General features: G+C 42.3%; 2 protein-coding genes across 4 annotated transcripts; both read left to right on the top strand.

Annotated features, from left to right (window-relative positions):
- Positions 1 to 62: 62 nt before the first annotated feature.
- LOC103971732 (PRA1 family protein B2) lies at positions 63 to 5032 on the top strand. 3 transcript variants are annotated; one of them, XM_009385830.3, is made up of 3 exons: positions 63 to 639; positions 4346 to 4528; positions 4637 to 5032. In XM_009385830.3, the coding sequence occupies exons 1-2, from the start codon at positions 68 to 70 to the stop codon at positions 4401 to 4403; spliced, it is 630 nt and encodes a 209-aa protein (XP_009384105.3). In that variant the 5' UTR covers positions 63 to 67; the 3' UTR covers positions 4404 to 4528; positions 4637 to 5032. The 3 variants fall into 3 exon arrangements, with proteins under 3 accessions (XP_009384105.3, XP_064946488.1, XP_064946487.1); XM_065090416.1 differs by lacking the exon at positions 4637 to 5032 and adding an exon at positions 3936 to 4025 and having other exon boundaries at positions 4364 to 4519; XM_065090415.1 differs by lacking the exon at positions 4637 to 5032 and adding an exon at positions 3936 to 4025 and having other exon boundaries at positions 4346 to 4517.
- A 743-nt stretch (positions 5033 to 5775) lies between these two features.
- LOC103971733 (trihelix transcription factor ASIL2) lies at positions 5776 to 7435 on the top strand. The gene has a single exon (XM_009385831.3). The coding sequence runs from the start codon at positions 6115 to 6117 to the stop codon at positions 7249 to 7251; it is 1137 nt and encodes a 378-aa protein (XP_009384106.2). The 5' UTR covers positions 5776 to 6114; the 3' UTR covers positions 7252 to 7435.
- Positions 7436 to 15480: the final 8045 nt, after the last annotated feature.

The raw sequence follows: 15480 nt of genomic DNA on the forward strand, positions 1-15480 counted from the left end.
GCGTCGTTGCTGTTGTCGTCCTTCCGCGTCCCAACCCCTTTCTCCAGGCCACGAATCGGAGCGCAACATGGCGAATTACGGCGGCGTACTCCGGCGATCCGCCGCCGTCGTCGAGCGAGCCCGCGACGGCGCCCGCCGCACCCGCAAGGCCCTGGCCCGCTTCGCCCGGCCCCAGTCCTTCGCGGCGCCGCCCGACGCCGAGGCGGCCGCTGTTCGCGCCGTCCGTAACCTTCGCTCCTTCCGCCTCCATTACGCCATCCTCCTCTGGGTCCTCCTCCTCGCCTCCCTCTTCCCCCGCCGCCGCGCCACCATGCTCTTCCTCATGGCCTCCTCCAAGATCGCCCTCTTCTGCGGCGCCCTCCTCAAGGCCTTCCCCAACTCCGCCCTCCTCTGCCGGATCGTGGACCGCAGACTGGCGGCCGCGCTCGTGCTGGCCGTGATCGGCGTCGAGCTGGTGGTGACGAGGGCCGTGCCGCAGTTCCTGCTCGCCATGGCCATCGGGGTGCCGCTCGTGCTGCTCCACGCCGTGTTCCGCGTGCGGGACGATCTGACTGCCAGCGGCCAGGAAGCGGCGAGCGCCGGTGGTGGCGAACTGGGGCCGATCTTCGAGAAGAAGGAAGATCTTGAATTGGGCTCTCAGTAAGAGTTGACTACAATCTTATACTACTCCTTTCTTCTTCTTCTTCTTCTTCTTCTTCTTCTTTCTTTACCTCTAAAATTACCATTTCTTTACAGAATTACAAGATGAAACTTGATATGATATACTCAAACAATTATAATCTTGATTACAAAATCCTCTGTTTTGAAACTGAAGAATATGTAGTGAGTAAATTTTTGTTAACCAAATTTATTGTATTGAGAAGTGAGTTTAGCTTACATTCCATGTCCAGCCATGTGATATAGCAGCTGACTCTTCATTGCTACTAGGATTGCTTGGTATTATTAGATTGCTGCAGCAAAACCTGGTTTTATATTGTGAATTGAGTGTACCTTCTGTGTGATCTAGTAGCTGATTCTTAATTGCAATTAGATTGCTACATTAAGAGCTGGTATCTGCTTTGCTAAATTTGCTTGCCTGCTTGGTGGTGGTGAAAGTAATACTCTAGTTGTGGCAGAATAATTAGCTAAGCTTACATTACCATGATATTGTAATCTAGGAGACTTGCCTGGTTTGTAAAACAAGATAATTGGTATGGAAATGCCAGTTGAACCTCTACATCCTTGACCTGTGAGTGTCATATGAATTATGATGGCATTAGATTCACAAGGAAATACCTATAGACAGTAGCAGACAGAGAGAGAGAGAGAGAGAGAGAGAGAGAGAGAGGGTTCTTCTGAATTGGAAGAGAGGTTATTTCTAAGCAAACTTCTCATAAATAAAAGAGAGGTTCTTCTGAATTGGAAGACTTGCTAAGCACTCTCATGTCAGCTACACTCTCAATCAATATAGCTTGACTACCAAGGCATTAGAAAGAGCAGCTTCAACCAATATAATTTTATGAAAATGTCTATGCCAAGCCTAAGTAACATTTTTCCAAACATTTCATGCTGTTTGTGTTCAACCTTACAAGTCATTGTCCAGCTCATTTTACTTTAAGAAGGTACACCAGGTAGGAGGTAAATGAGATTAATAGTTACCAGTGTTGTAGCACTGAAGTACCTCAAGGTAGATCCAATCCACCAGCTAGAAAAGCAATTTGTGGGGAAAAGAGTCATTTATTCATAATGAAGGGAAGGAATAAGAGATTCTGATGACCAGAAAGCTAAACTCTAAATAAGGACTATGTTTTTTTTTTTGGTTATGAGAAAGTTTGGTGATATATGGATGCTTCTAACCTTCTTCTCCCTGCACAGTATATTTGAATTAGATATAGTAACCAAAATGATGTATGAGAGTAATTGAGGGGACATCAATCAAGAAAATTTAAATTGTCACAGATTCATCAACATTTTCTCAAGATGGTTTAAAGATTCAGACACCAACTTGATGGAAAATTAGTTTTGACTGCATCAAATTGCTGATCAACAATCAAGTGAACTGTACAAGTTCATCAGGGGAGATCACATCCGACACGAGATGATACTTATTGGCATCTGCACGAAAATTGGTGCAGGAAATGATGACTACAGCTGATGAGTATATGCAACAAAATTAAATGCTTAGATACACATACTCCATTGGAACTTCACGGCATTTTCCCCCATAATAAACTAGCGTCAGTCACGGCATCAACCTGAAGACAAATTGCATTGAAATGGGCGAACGGAGCAATTTAAATAGGCACAATGTATCGAATGCGACTGAACGTATCATTATGTTTTAGCTGAGACGGGCAGGCTTCTTCGCGAGGCTGAAGTGGACCAAAGGCCACGTTGGGCACAGTCCGACACACACTCCTATGGCACGCTCGCTCACCGACACGTGCGACTCCAAGTCGTACACGTGTGGATCTGGGTCGACCTTCTCGAGTGTGAGCCGTCTCTTCGAATGAATCCAAGGAAAAGTGTGGATTCGCGGGTCTGTTCCCAAATAAAAATCCTTCTCCCTTCGTCCCCATTGCTTCCAGAAGAACCTTCTTCTCTTCGATCCTTTCTCACCTCCAGCTATTGGCGTCGGCGCTCAACGATACCGCAGTAACTGTTGATACAGAGCCCGATGCGGAGGCCCCGTCTCTCCCGGCCGAGGAAATACCCAGTCAAGGTGCATGCCGGTGGCGCGGAGGTCAAGACGTGGCCGAATTGAACAGGGCATAAGGTGTCCAGCCTGGTTGTCAAGACGTTAGGCGAGGAGACAAGGGCTCGCGTTTGGATTTTTGAAGGACCCATGGGCGTCGATCATCGATCGTCCTGTGAGTCTTTTCCTTGTTTTGGGATTTCTTTGTTAGCTAAGAAAACCATTTGCTCTTTCATCCTTATAACTAGCTATCAAATAGGTTTGTAGTTCTTGAATAGCATAAATGTATGCTCGAGATTCACCACTTTACTGATAGGCCGCAACCTTTTTCCGATGTTGAGTTGTATTAAGGTGCAATGTTTCTAAAGCTCATGACATCTAATTCTTTTGTTTCCTGGGTGAATTGCCATTCCGTGCTTTAGATAAGAATTGCTGAGATACAAGGTCAATCATTTGAAGGTCCCAAAAGCCCTTGAAGCAATAGCTGGGCAGCTAAGGATGTTTTTGTTTGATTGGACTTCCTTTGTTCGGAAAGAGTGTGAGACTTTCTTCAATTGCTTAAATCGGGCTTTGTGTATATTGTGGGCTATGTTAGATAGATTTCTATTAATATCACTTTTTATTATTTCCTTTCAATTGATGCATTTGGTGAAAACACTATTTCTGAGCCAATACAATAGTCTACTATGAGCAGTGGCAATGGTATTCCTCTGAAACAAGATTCTTTTTTCTCTTGATTGTGAATACCATGAGCCAATGCATTGTATTGGTATTATATTGGTAGGATCCTAACCTTTGGTAGACATTCTTCAGCACTCTGGCGCACCGGTTGTGTCTTGGTGGTAGTCGATCCTGCTCTGGTCCCTTACTGCATGTTTGATGCATGAATAGTAATATCTTGCTGCATGATTTTATTTTTTTAGTAGATATATGTTGACAAGTTTGTGTGCACCACTGTACCTTTTATTTCTTTAGTTGTGGAGAACCTGAGAAGATATTAGACTAAATCTTTTGCTTATTCAACAAGCTATGGAGTATGTTGATGGTAGAATCTTAACCATTGACCATTTGCTTTGTGAGGCATAATATATGGACTTTTTAGCAAATGAGTAATGACCTTAGAATTATCAAATCATGTGAATGTTGAATTTTTATTTGCATACACCAGATGTGCATAGATTTTCCATACCATACATTTCGTTGAACATGAAGTTGCCTAATGTGTAAGCATGTGATCTCATGCACTCTACCTCATTTTTAGATGAGGAGATGCTGTGATCGAGTAGCCCTAGCATATTCAAGAACCTTCATTGCTTCCGAGATGTTGGCCATTGGTGTTATGGAATCGCAGGTTGGTTTCTTAACCATGCCTTCTCTGCAAAAAGTAAATTACAATAACAATAATAACAACAACAAGCCAAAACGTCCCAAATTCCAGGTCGGGTAGGGAGATCTTACTGGAGTAGTCAGATGATAGTATGTGGTCTTTAGTAAGATTTTGTCCTGGAAGCTTCTGGGGTTATAACTTATGGTCAGAAGCAAAAATGGGGGAAAAAAAAAGCCTTTTAAGAAGGTGGCTTACTAGGTTATTGTCCATTTTATATTAGCTATATGCTGGAGTTATATTTCTGTCTTGAGCTGATTCGCTGCTTGAACTGCTTTGTGATTCAGATTGCACATGAAATACAGATTCTATACTTCATATGGTGGAGAATATTGTTGGTGGTAATATAGCATATCACATTAGTGGAGCAGCAAGTACCATTCGGGAGGGCTAGAGGACTGTGTGATGAGATCATTATCGAAATCAAGTGCAACTCTTCACACGTTCATGTTGCTCAACAGCTCATCGAGGTAAGCGAATCCCCAATCTTTTTCTAGTTGTGCACTCAGCAAGAGGGCTAATTTACTGGAACTGCTTTTCTCATTAAGAGCTTCATTGTCCTCATCTATTGTATGCAGGAATCTGTGGTGGGTGCCTAATGAACCTGCAACCAGCAGTTAAGGGGAACTTGGTACATACTTGAGATCGAGTTACTCGCAGTTGGCCACCCCGGCTTCTCTATTATCTATCGTCTTTACCGCACAATCCTATACCAGCTATGGTTCCTCTGGCTACGGGAATCGCAGCTTTTCACAACAGGCTCTAAGAAGAGGGACACAGAGATTGATTTCCTGCTTTCAATTACGAATTTGTTGGAGTTTCTGTTTGAACCACTTGTTCAAGACCTGAACGCTTGCTGCAACTCTGTATGTGACCTTACAGCAATTGCAGCGTCGTTTGTATTCGAGTAAACGCTTAACTTCGAGCTGCTATTGGTGGCTTCTTCTTGCAGTAAACGCTTAACGTTTGCCTCCTGGAGATGTTGTAACTGATGATCCTATGGCGGGAGAGATTTTGCTTCCGGATTTGTATCTTCTACGACTGATGCCTGTTTTATTACTTCATTTCTTTCGTACGAGTATTTCAACATGAAAGTTACTGCAGTGCGGCGGACAATAAAATGTTACTCTTTCTATTCCTCTATGACATGCCCACTTGTCTCACCATCAACATGACTGGTCGGATTTCCTAATTGGGCCCACAGTCACACGTTTTGGGGCTTAACGCGCCCATGTTCATCCCTTTACTTTCTGGGTCCCACCATTATGACAAGCGGAGGTATCCTTCGGTCCACTACTTCTCGGCCGGCTGTAAGAGAAAACCTGTTCCTCCTGTGGTCACGGATCGCAAATGATCAAGGAAGAATTTAACGGTGGAGATCCGAAGGATCAAATATGATCGTCCCACGCCCGCGGGACGATCTCTGCTCCTAACGTGGGCCAGCGTTGACGCTTGGTAATCGTACCACCACCGACCTTTTTGGGTTTTGAATAATGCAGGCCGCTATTACTTTAATTGGGTTTTTCTCTAAAGCCCCTACAACTTAAAAATTCTCCATGTACGTGTTTTGCGTGCATGCCTCTATGGATGGGACAACCACGGAGCAGATGTAATAATGAAAACATAGGAGGATGTGACTGGGAGGGGTCTAAAAGCAAAAGTGCAAATGGTTGTCGTCCGCCCTCACCATTTAGCCCAAACAGCTCCACCCGAGGCCGAGGGCAGGGGCAGGGTAGCCCAACTCTGCCTTCCACCCCAACCGCGGTCAGAACACCGCCCGCGCCGCGGTGGAGGCGGCCCACTCCCCCCACCCACACCTCCGCGCCGCGCCCCTTCACATCGGGAGCGGTGCGCCCACTACCGTCTCTCACACGGTTAGCATGCGCGCCGCACCCTAAGCCGCCCACCCCAGGGCGGTGCCCCGACTCACTACCAAACAAAAAAAAGCACCATTCATTATTATGCCCTCCTCCCTCTTCCCTTACCACCACCACTTCCTCCTCTCTCCCCCTTTTCCCTAACCACCTCCACCTCCTCCGCCACCCACTCCTCCGTGATGGCCGCCACCTCCAGCTCCTCCCCCAAGAAGGACCCTCCCTCCCCCGCCGCCCTCGCGGCCGCCGCCTCCGCCGCCGCCGCGGCCACCGGATCGCCTTCCGTTTCCCCGTCGCCATCGCCCTCACCGGACAGATCGCCCTCTCCGATCCCCCTCCCGGCTTCCCTCCCGCCACCGCCGCACTCCGCGGTCGCCGCCGCCTCCGGCTCCCGTCGCCTCGCCGCTCCCATATGGACCCACGAGGAAACCCTTGCCCTCATCGACGCCTACCGCGATAAGTGGTACGCCCTCCGCCGCGGCAATCTCCGCGCCTCCCACTGGCAGGAGGTCGCCGACGATGTCGCCCGCCGCTGCCCCTCTGGCCCCTCGCCGCCCAAGTCCTCCGTCCAGTGCCGTCACAAGGTCGAGAAGCTCCGCAAGCGTTACCGCAGCGAACGCCACAAGTCGCTCCAGCTTGACCCCTCCCTCGCCCCTGCTTCCTCTTGGGTTTACTTCCGCAAGATGGACGCCATGGAGCATGGTGGTGGAGCAGTCAGCGGCCCCCGTCGCCCCTCCGCCTCCCCTTCGCCCGCCCCGCCCCGCCCCCCTTCCGACGACGACGAGGAAGAGGAAGAAGAAGAAGACGACGACGACTACGACGGGCGCCGCGGCACGGGCGGTGGGAGCAATACTCGCAGCATGCACCGCCTAATGGCTAATGGCCGCGGAGCGATCGGCGAGCTCAGATTTACAATCCCCAAGGCGGTTCGGTCCAAGGTTTCAAGGGCCGACGACAGGCCCGCGCCGAGCCCTAGTATGAACCCTAACCCTACCACCCGCTTCTTCAGGGGTTACACCGGCTCACGGCCCGCGATGGAGGAGATGCGGCGCAAGATGGAGAAGAAGAGGAGGAAGAGGAGGTTGGAGATGGAGTCGAGTGCGGTCAGGGAGATGGTGTCGGCGTTGAGGATGCTGGGAGATGGCTTTTTGAGGATGGAGCAGAAGAAGATGGAGATGGCTAGGGAGATGGAGAAGGTGAGGATGGAGATGGAACTGAAGCGCACCGAACTTATCCTCGACTCACAGCGCCGGATTGTAGATGCCTTCTTGAAGGGCTTCTCTGGGAAGAAGCGGACTAAGGTCTCACCAGAGGACTGATAAGGTCTTCCCCTTCTTTGCTTCTGACTTGTTTCTGTTTAGATTAGAATGTTTGATGTAGAAGATGCAGGAAGTCGAATGGTATTAGCTTATTAAGTAGTGATTTGCTCTTTATTGCTTTTCTAGTTTTTCGGTAATGGAACAATATGTGAATTTTTCTGGCTTGAATGTCCAATATTTTCTACTTCTTCCTTGTTATTGTCGAGATAATAAAGGTAAATTAGGAGTTGGATTCATTTGGATATGAGCTGGTGCTTCGAAGGGTTGATCCCTTTTGGGTCCAGGAACTTTTACATGAAGGTTCCTTAGTTTCTGTCCACATTATTCACAGCATCCTCTCACTTTTGCATTACTTGCATCATCGTGAAGAGCCTGTCATAGTTTCAGTGTCAATTTATTATCATTTGGTTTTGTCATGACCCTTATTAGGCTTGAGACTCCCTGCTCAGCACTTAAATTAAAGGATAATATCTGATCTCACTAATTGGAATTAGGACATTGTACAGAAATTTATCTTGAGTTAAAGGATGACATCTTATCTCACTGATTGAAGTTAAGACATTGTGTGGTCGTCTCTTATTCCTTCTATATTTCTTAAGTGATTGTGAATTCCACATTCAGATCGCATCCTGGGCTATTTTGCAGGTTCAACAATGTATTTATGATCTTGATGCTGTGTGATTCATATCTCTTTTCTTGCAAGTGTTTCACAGGTTTATGCAAGTTAAATGCATCATTGTAGTTTGTATTCTTTCATCAAGCACTTTTCTCTTAGAATAAATCTTAGCCTTTAGTTTTAACTCATACAATTTTCAATGAATGAGCAAGGAATGATTTTGTTGGCTCCTGCATCTTCTATTTCGTTAGCACCTTCAACTGATAGCTTAGCTGCTCTGTTATTCACATCTGTATGATTGTATCATAGGATTTTGCTTTTATGTTTATAAGGCTATTCTTCTTTGTTGATGCATTCATAACTTTGATTTCCTGATAATTGTACCATTTTTACTTTGTGACGCAAGTGAAATATGTTGTGCATAAAGTTCTGAAGCTTAAAATACATGTGGTCTTCGAAGAGTAAACAGTTACGAATATGATCTTCCAATGCAAGTGTTTTGCTTTGCAAAAGAGATGCTTTGAACTAATGCCTTGGCATAGACATTTAACTATGATTCTTTTGCTGGTGTTTCTTTCTTTTGCTCGATTTTCATGTGATCTTACACTAGAATATGACCAGAGTAGGAGTAAAAGCTACTAATGGTTGTGTTTGCAAGAGAGATTTTTAACTTGAACTGAGAGCCAAACTAGAAATTATGTTTCTTTTATCCGTGCCTACGTAGGAGGTGTGGAGTCAAAAATGATGGGCAACACAAACAAACTGTATCGCTAGTTATATATTCTCTCTGTCTGCCGTGAGTATTTAATAATCATCTCTCATATATCTGCGGTAGAATATTGATCATAGCAGCAATCCTAACAAGCCTAGTTGTGCTGCATTATAGGACTTTTACCAAATAAATAAATCATAATGATTTGGCTGGTACATGTTCACCAAGGATTGATATTTTATTTTTTTATTATTTTTTAGTGATGTTTGACAGTATAGGTCAGGATACTGCTCAATATGTAAGCATCTTTCAGTCTGACCTGTTGCCCAAACCAACTCAGATGGATGTTTAAACTCTTGGTACAAACTGCAATGACGATTATTGTCTGATCTATTAAATCCAACTAATAAGATGTAAGTTTTGGAGGTGCTTTTCTTCGACTGCAGAACGTTAGTGATGAATCTTCCGATAAATGGAGTCCAGACAGGTCGTAGGCTTGGAGTTATATTTATGTATATGAAGAAATTATAGAACCTCTTAAGATCTAGTGGGCTTCAAAAGTTGTGTTTTCTTTATTGATTGGGTGTCCTCATCCAATGGGATGTCTAGTGGAAAATGCTGGTTCTTGCACTAAGAGTATGCTATGAAGAATGGGTCAAAATTGTCAAGAACCACTTCCTATTACATCATTACATGCTTACATCTCTTCCCATCTAGAAGATGTTGAGCCTAGCTGCTGCAAAGTTGCATTTGGAAAGAGTAGTGTAATTATACCCACAGGCCCCTCCCCAAAACAATGAGTATTAAAAAAATGTGGGGTCACCTGGTTGAGTGCTCAAACCATATCCATGCAAGAAGCTGTGGGTATAGAGGTTTCAATCAGAAATTTATTGTAATCACATTTCTTGCCAAGTTGTCTGAGACTTCAACAAAGAAAGAAATGTGCACTGCTAAATGCCATTGAATTTTTTTTTGGCTATGCATATGGTAAATTAGTGAGATTTTCTGATGGGGAAAGTTCGATCTGTGACTGACTCATAATCTTTGTCTTTAAACTTGCTTCTTTATTTCCCTGCTAATTCATGTGGAACCGAGTCTGTATTTTGAGGTTTATATTCCAAATCTAGTACCTTCTGAGATCCTCATAAATTAGAATCTTCACGAAAAGTACTAAGAGGAACAACACAGAGGTGTTTTATGAACTAAAAAATGATGTCTTTGCCATAGCAAAATCAACTTTAAGTTGTATCGTTCATGTTTCGTTTGTTTATATCTTGAAAGTTACATATGGAATTAGGGGAATGTAACAACTACAGTTTCTGCTGGATTCTCTGAATTAATCTTGAAAATTTTCTGGATGAAGAACAAGATGCAGTATGGTTAATAATCTGAATGAGAAAACTATGTTCTACTCTTCTGGAAAAGCATTCTCAACTATATTATTAAACTCATGCTAGCTCCTGTAGTTTGACCAGATTATTATTAAGCATACTGCAGTTTGTTCTCTAAAAATGCCCCTAGGATATTTTTCTCATAACAAATGAAGGTGCTTAATAATGTTCATTTTGCCACACTTATTGCCACTGTTTGTTGAAGAATCAAGTCATGTTGCTACTCTTTTGTGGTTCAGAAATATAGCACACTCGGAAGAAAAACTGTGCGTTTGTGAGGTGGTGGCTTTGGCATTAGCCAGCCAAAAGAATACTGATTCAATTATCTAATACAACTTTCTGCATTCTTATTTTTGCTTCATCAGTTGGAGTACAATACAGATTAATAAAACAAATCAAAGTATATTCCAGTCTCTATTTTGTCATCTGTTCCTTTTTGTAGAACTGAGTTTGATCTAGTAATCATTGGATACTGCAGTAGATCTTGTGAATCCCTGATGCTAGGATATGGTGGATTTATCTTCAGTTTCTAGTATCACAACTTTGATCTGGGAGACTTTGCACTTTTAGTTGGCATTCTGATTCACCAGATGATTTGCCTTCCCTTTGCATTTCTGTTGTATTCAGGTGATGCAGTGACATGATAGCTTGCAGTCTTGCAGGCGAAGATTCCTTAAATCATGGTTGGCATTGCAGTACCTGGAGATCTAACTTTTACTCTGTGACCATAACTTATTTCTGCTTGCCGTTGACCTACCTGATGAGTAAGACCATCTTTAGTCTTTTTCTATTCTTTATTGACATTTCTTTGATTGCTATGATTATTGAATCATGGCCTGAGGTAGAGCAGCTCATCGATGTGCTTCTCAATTTGATACACGATTATATGGTCCTACATTTGTGTACGGAGATTCTTCTGGAAAAAGAAGTGTCAGAAGTGCTGTTGTTGTCTCAAACTCGAACCCAATCGAATCCGTAAACACCCAATCCGATTGATCCGTCATAGGGTGCAATGTAGAACTCGATTTCATCTTATTTTGTTTAGGAATAGTAATCTTGGAACCCCCAAGTGGCATCTCCAGGTGAAATGTTGGGGGGTTTGGGTGGGCCTTACATTGCTCCGGCAGAAGCTCCGAGAACTCCGACCGCCTCAACATCATTCCATCAAGGCCGTCGATAGTCGAACATGCATGACGTTTGTGATACTTTCCACCTCTGGTCAACAGTAGGACCTTACATTGCTCCGCCGAAGCTCCAAGAACTCCGGCGGCCTCAGCATCATGACCGTCCACACCATCTACATCATTCCATCAAGACCGTCGATAGTCGAATATACATAACATTTCGGATAATTCCCTCCTCTAGTCAGAATAGGAGACAGTCGTCTTACCCTCCTGTCTTTGTTCCGGCCGCCAATCCTAAGAAGGACGTGCTCCGTAACCGCCCGCTCTGTTCGTCACTCCCACCGCCTTGGCTATGTCGTTGATGCTCGTCGACTCGCTCCGCCTACCGCAGCGGCCAAGTTCATAACATGCCATTAGGCACGCCGTAGGGCCTTTCGCCGTCGCTGCGGGATTTCGTACCGCCTACCGAAGCGGAGAATTTGATTCATCAATTGGGTTTCGACCCAAAAAATATGATTTTTAGATGACTGGCTGACTCGGGTGCGTGCATCTATAATAAGCCTTTAAAATTTAGCCACGGTAAAAGAGCTGATGGTAAATTACCCAAAAATTATCATTACTTCAAATCCTCATGGATAATATAAAATCATCAAGAATGATATAAAATATTTTAATATTTTCATTATGTCTTATATTATTATGTCATTAAAACATCAATCATGATTTCATTGAACATAAGACATTTTCAATCAAAAATATTTTATTTATTGTATTAATATATATATATATTTTTAAGTGAATCTTAGTGCCAGGAGTTATCATGAAATTGTCATGCTCAAAAATTTTAAAATAACTAGAAAAAGAAGCATGAAATATTTTTTTTAATTTTTTATTTTTTACTAACTAATTTAAAAACAATCATGAAAGCATAATGTAATTTCAAAATAAAGTAAAGAAGTTTCGTTTGAGTTGTTTACCTCATTGTCGAGAGTCACGAAGGCGATGTTCATCATTTTGTCTTCATCGGTTTGCTCATCGTATTCGGAGGTACTCGTTTTGTCCCAAGTCGCCTTCTTCTTTTTTGACAACTTCTTCTTTTTAAGTTCATTTTAATTCTTAGATTCTTGTTTCAAGAATTTTTTAAGCTTTATTGTGAAGAGTTCAAGGTCACATTACTTGAGCTTTCGCTCGAGTGGTCTTCTATTGTTTGAAGTGTCAAATCCTTCCTATTCTTTGGAAGGTTGTTCTCATGTCCGTTTTGTTTATCATGTACATTAAGTACAATTTCATATGTCATCAATGAACCAAAAAGTTCTTTAAGTGAAAAATTATTGAGATCTTTTGCCTCTTGTATTGCAGTTACTTTCGGATCCCAACTCTTTGGAAGGGATCTTAATATCTTGTTAACAAGTTCAATATTTGAAAAATATTTGTCAAGAGCTTTTAAACTATTGATAACATCCGTATAACGGGTGTACATATCAACAATAGTTTCGCTCGGCTTTATTTGAAACAACTCGAAATCAAGCATTAAAAGATTAATCTTTGAATCTTTTACTCTACTAATGCCTTCGTGTGTGATTTTGAGTATGTGTCAAATATCAAAAGTCGTTTCACAAGTAGAAACTCGATTGAATTCATTTTTGTCTAAGGCGCAAAATAGAGCATTCATAGCTCTAGTATTTAAAGAAAAAGTCTTCTTCTCCAAATCATTCCAATCGTTCATTGGAAGAGAAGACCTTTAAAATTTATTTTTAATAATATTATATAAATTTAAATCCAAAGAAAGTAAGAAAACTCTCATTGTGTAGTTCATCCCATTGAACATGGAAGAACGAATGAGAGAGTGACCCTCTTGAAAGTTGAAAAGAATTATTTCTCTTAGGTGTTAAACTAAATGAAAAAATAACATGGCTCTGATACCAACGGTTAGGAACGAGTCAACACTATGAGGGGGGGGGGGGGGGGGGTGGTTGAATTAGTGCAACGGATAAAATCATCGGTTTCAAAAAATCTCTTCGTTCGTTGAAAACCGGATCAGAAAGATAACTTGAAATCTCGTTCGTATATGTAGTGAAAGTAGTAGGCAAGTAAAGATTTAGTTTGCAGTAAAGGTAAATTGCATAAATAGAAATGCAAACCATTTTATAGTGGTTCGGTCATTGTACCTATATCCACTCCACTGATTCCTCTTCCATCGAGGCCATCGACATCCACTAATGATCTTCCTTCAATGGGTGAAGATCAACTACCCTTACAACTTGATTCTCTTTTTGATAGGTTTAGGAGAGAACCATTATAACCCATTTTTACAAAGTTTTCCTCACACTTTCCCTTAGAATGGTCTCTAAATTTTATAAGAAGGGACTCTACACTTTACAAGGGTTTTCAACTTTAGAAACACAGAGTTTTTGTTCACCTTTCTTACTACTCCATGCAGGAATAGTTGGGGTATTTATAGACCCCAAATGACTTCAAAACTTGGAGCCAAAATTCAAATTCTCGAGATTTCGGGGTACGGGCAGTACCACCGCCTGCACTGGGTGGTACCACCACTTGCAGCTTGACACTGGGCGGTACCACCGCTAGTCTAGCGGTACAACCGCCTGACAACCTCGAAGACCGAATTTTTTGAGTTTTTCAACTCATAGGAGGTTCTACCACTTGTTCTGGCAGTACCACCGCTTGACCCAACTTTTGGTTCGCTGAATGGGTCTCCCAATGAGCCCAAATCAGTCCCAATTAGCCCTTAATTGAGTTAGCATTATTACACCAAAAATTAACTCAATTAGCCCTCGAAACTACTTCGATCTTAGACAAAGTATGAATCCTTTGTCCGGCATGTCATTGGTTCATTCGGCACTTATCCGATCCTTCGGTGCATCGTCCTCTCCTTCAGCGTATTGCCTAATCGGCATGTTGACTCCCACAATTTTCGACATTCTTGGCGTAATGGCCGATCCTTTAGCCCGATGCCCGAATTCATGACACGGTTTAACAATGAGATATTATCAACCATCAAGCATTCTTTGAGCGAATCAATTGATGAACTCATTCTCCAATAAGCACTTGTGCGATATCCATAGTGTCTCAACACGAGCAGTTATAAGACTAGTCGTTTCCATCATATGGATGGGTGTACAACACACTAGTTTATCTGGTTATCTCGATATCTCTCTCGAGTGACTTATGATTGGGATTATTTAGGGTCTGTGTTTAAAGGTAAATCGATCTCATTATCGTGATCTTATCACAATCTGATTCTCATTATACAGATCTATGAACATCACAATATATGTAGCATGCAAGACAAAGTAATAAAATATCAAATAATATAATAAACAAAAAGAATGTGTATCATGTCACATGTGTCATCACTCATATGATTGGCTTGCAGGGCATTTATGACTAGCACAACAGGCAGGGGTGACACCCGCCTATAGAGGCGACCGTCGGTGGGGTGGTGGCAGCCACAACGCAATACGATAAGGGTTTAGGGTTTTTTGGATGAAAAGATAATTTTACCCCTCAATTTCAAAAATTCTACGATTTGTCGTTTCTATCCAAACTACATAAATACGCTTCATAAATAAGAAAATTTCTTACATATCTTGAATTTTAAAAAAATATTAGTTAATTAAAAGATTTAATTAACTATTATTATTTATCTAGTAGTCTTATATAATGATATATACATGTGATATATAATATGGACGTATGATCATAGACTGTGTGATGTGATCCTTATTATTATTATTATTATTAAGGCTTGTGATCCTTTGTTTTTTCTCGTTTATTATCAAGCATGCATGCTTGTGATTATGTTGTAATTACATGAGTAGGCATAATAGGAGCGTGGAGGTGATAACAAGATCGATGAGGCTGAGACGGATGATCGTGATGCATAGAGATGCGCCAAGATGTCGACAGAACTAACGAGGATGAGATGAATGATCATAGGGCATGAAGATGCGCTGATGTATACATAGATCGTGATGTGAGTAATTGGGCCTATTAACTCGGGCTTGATCACATTAGGCTATGGTCCATGATCATCTGATGTGATTGCTCATGTGATGCGTGATTGCTTATACACATAATAGATATATATATATATATATATTTGCATATGATATTGATATATATTAAATATATATGTGTGTGACATTTTATAGGAGACCGGATCAAAATCCTCTCTCTTTATAATATTAAGTCGGTAAACGTGAGGCAATTATATTGACTCATGTGGCCTTCCATCGTTATAGGGATAAATCAATTCTCGACATATGTTGAGTTGGTCGAGTCCCTCGAGACTCATCTATATCGTGATTCGATATCTTACCTACGATATAGCGATGTCACTGATGACTTGAGGACATGATATGC

This window comes from Musa acuminata, chromosome BXJ1-11, assembly GCF_036884655.1.
Source record: "Musa acuminata AAA Group cultivar baxijiao chromosome BXJ1-11, Cavendish_Baxijiao_AAA, whole genome shotgun sequence".
NCBI classification, from domain to species: domain Eukaryota; kingdom Viridiplantae; phylum Streptophyta; class Magnoliopsida; order Zingiberales; family Musaceae; genus Musa; species Musa acuminata.

Coding starts and splice junctions, on each gene's coding strand:
- LOC103971732 (XM_009385830.3), top strand. CDS start 68: ATGGCGAATTACGGCGGCGTACTCCGGCGATCCGCCGCCGTCGTCGAG. Junction 640..4,345: donor GATCTTGAATTGGGCTCTCA/GTAAGAGTTGAC, acceptor TTTGTGATTCAG/ATTGCACATGAAATACAGAT.
- LOC103971733 (XM_009385831.3), top strand. CDS start 6,115: ATGGCCGCCACCTCCAGCTCCTCCCCCAAGAAGGACCCTCCCTCCCCC.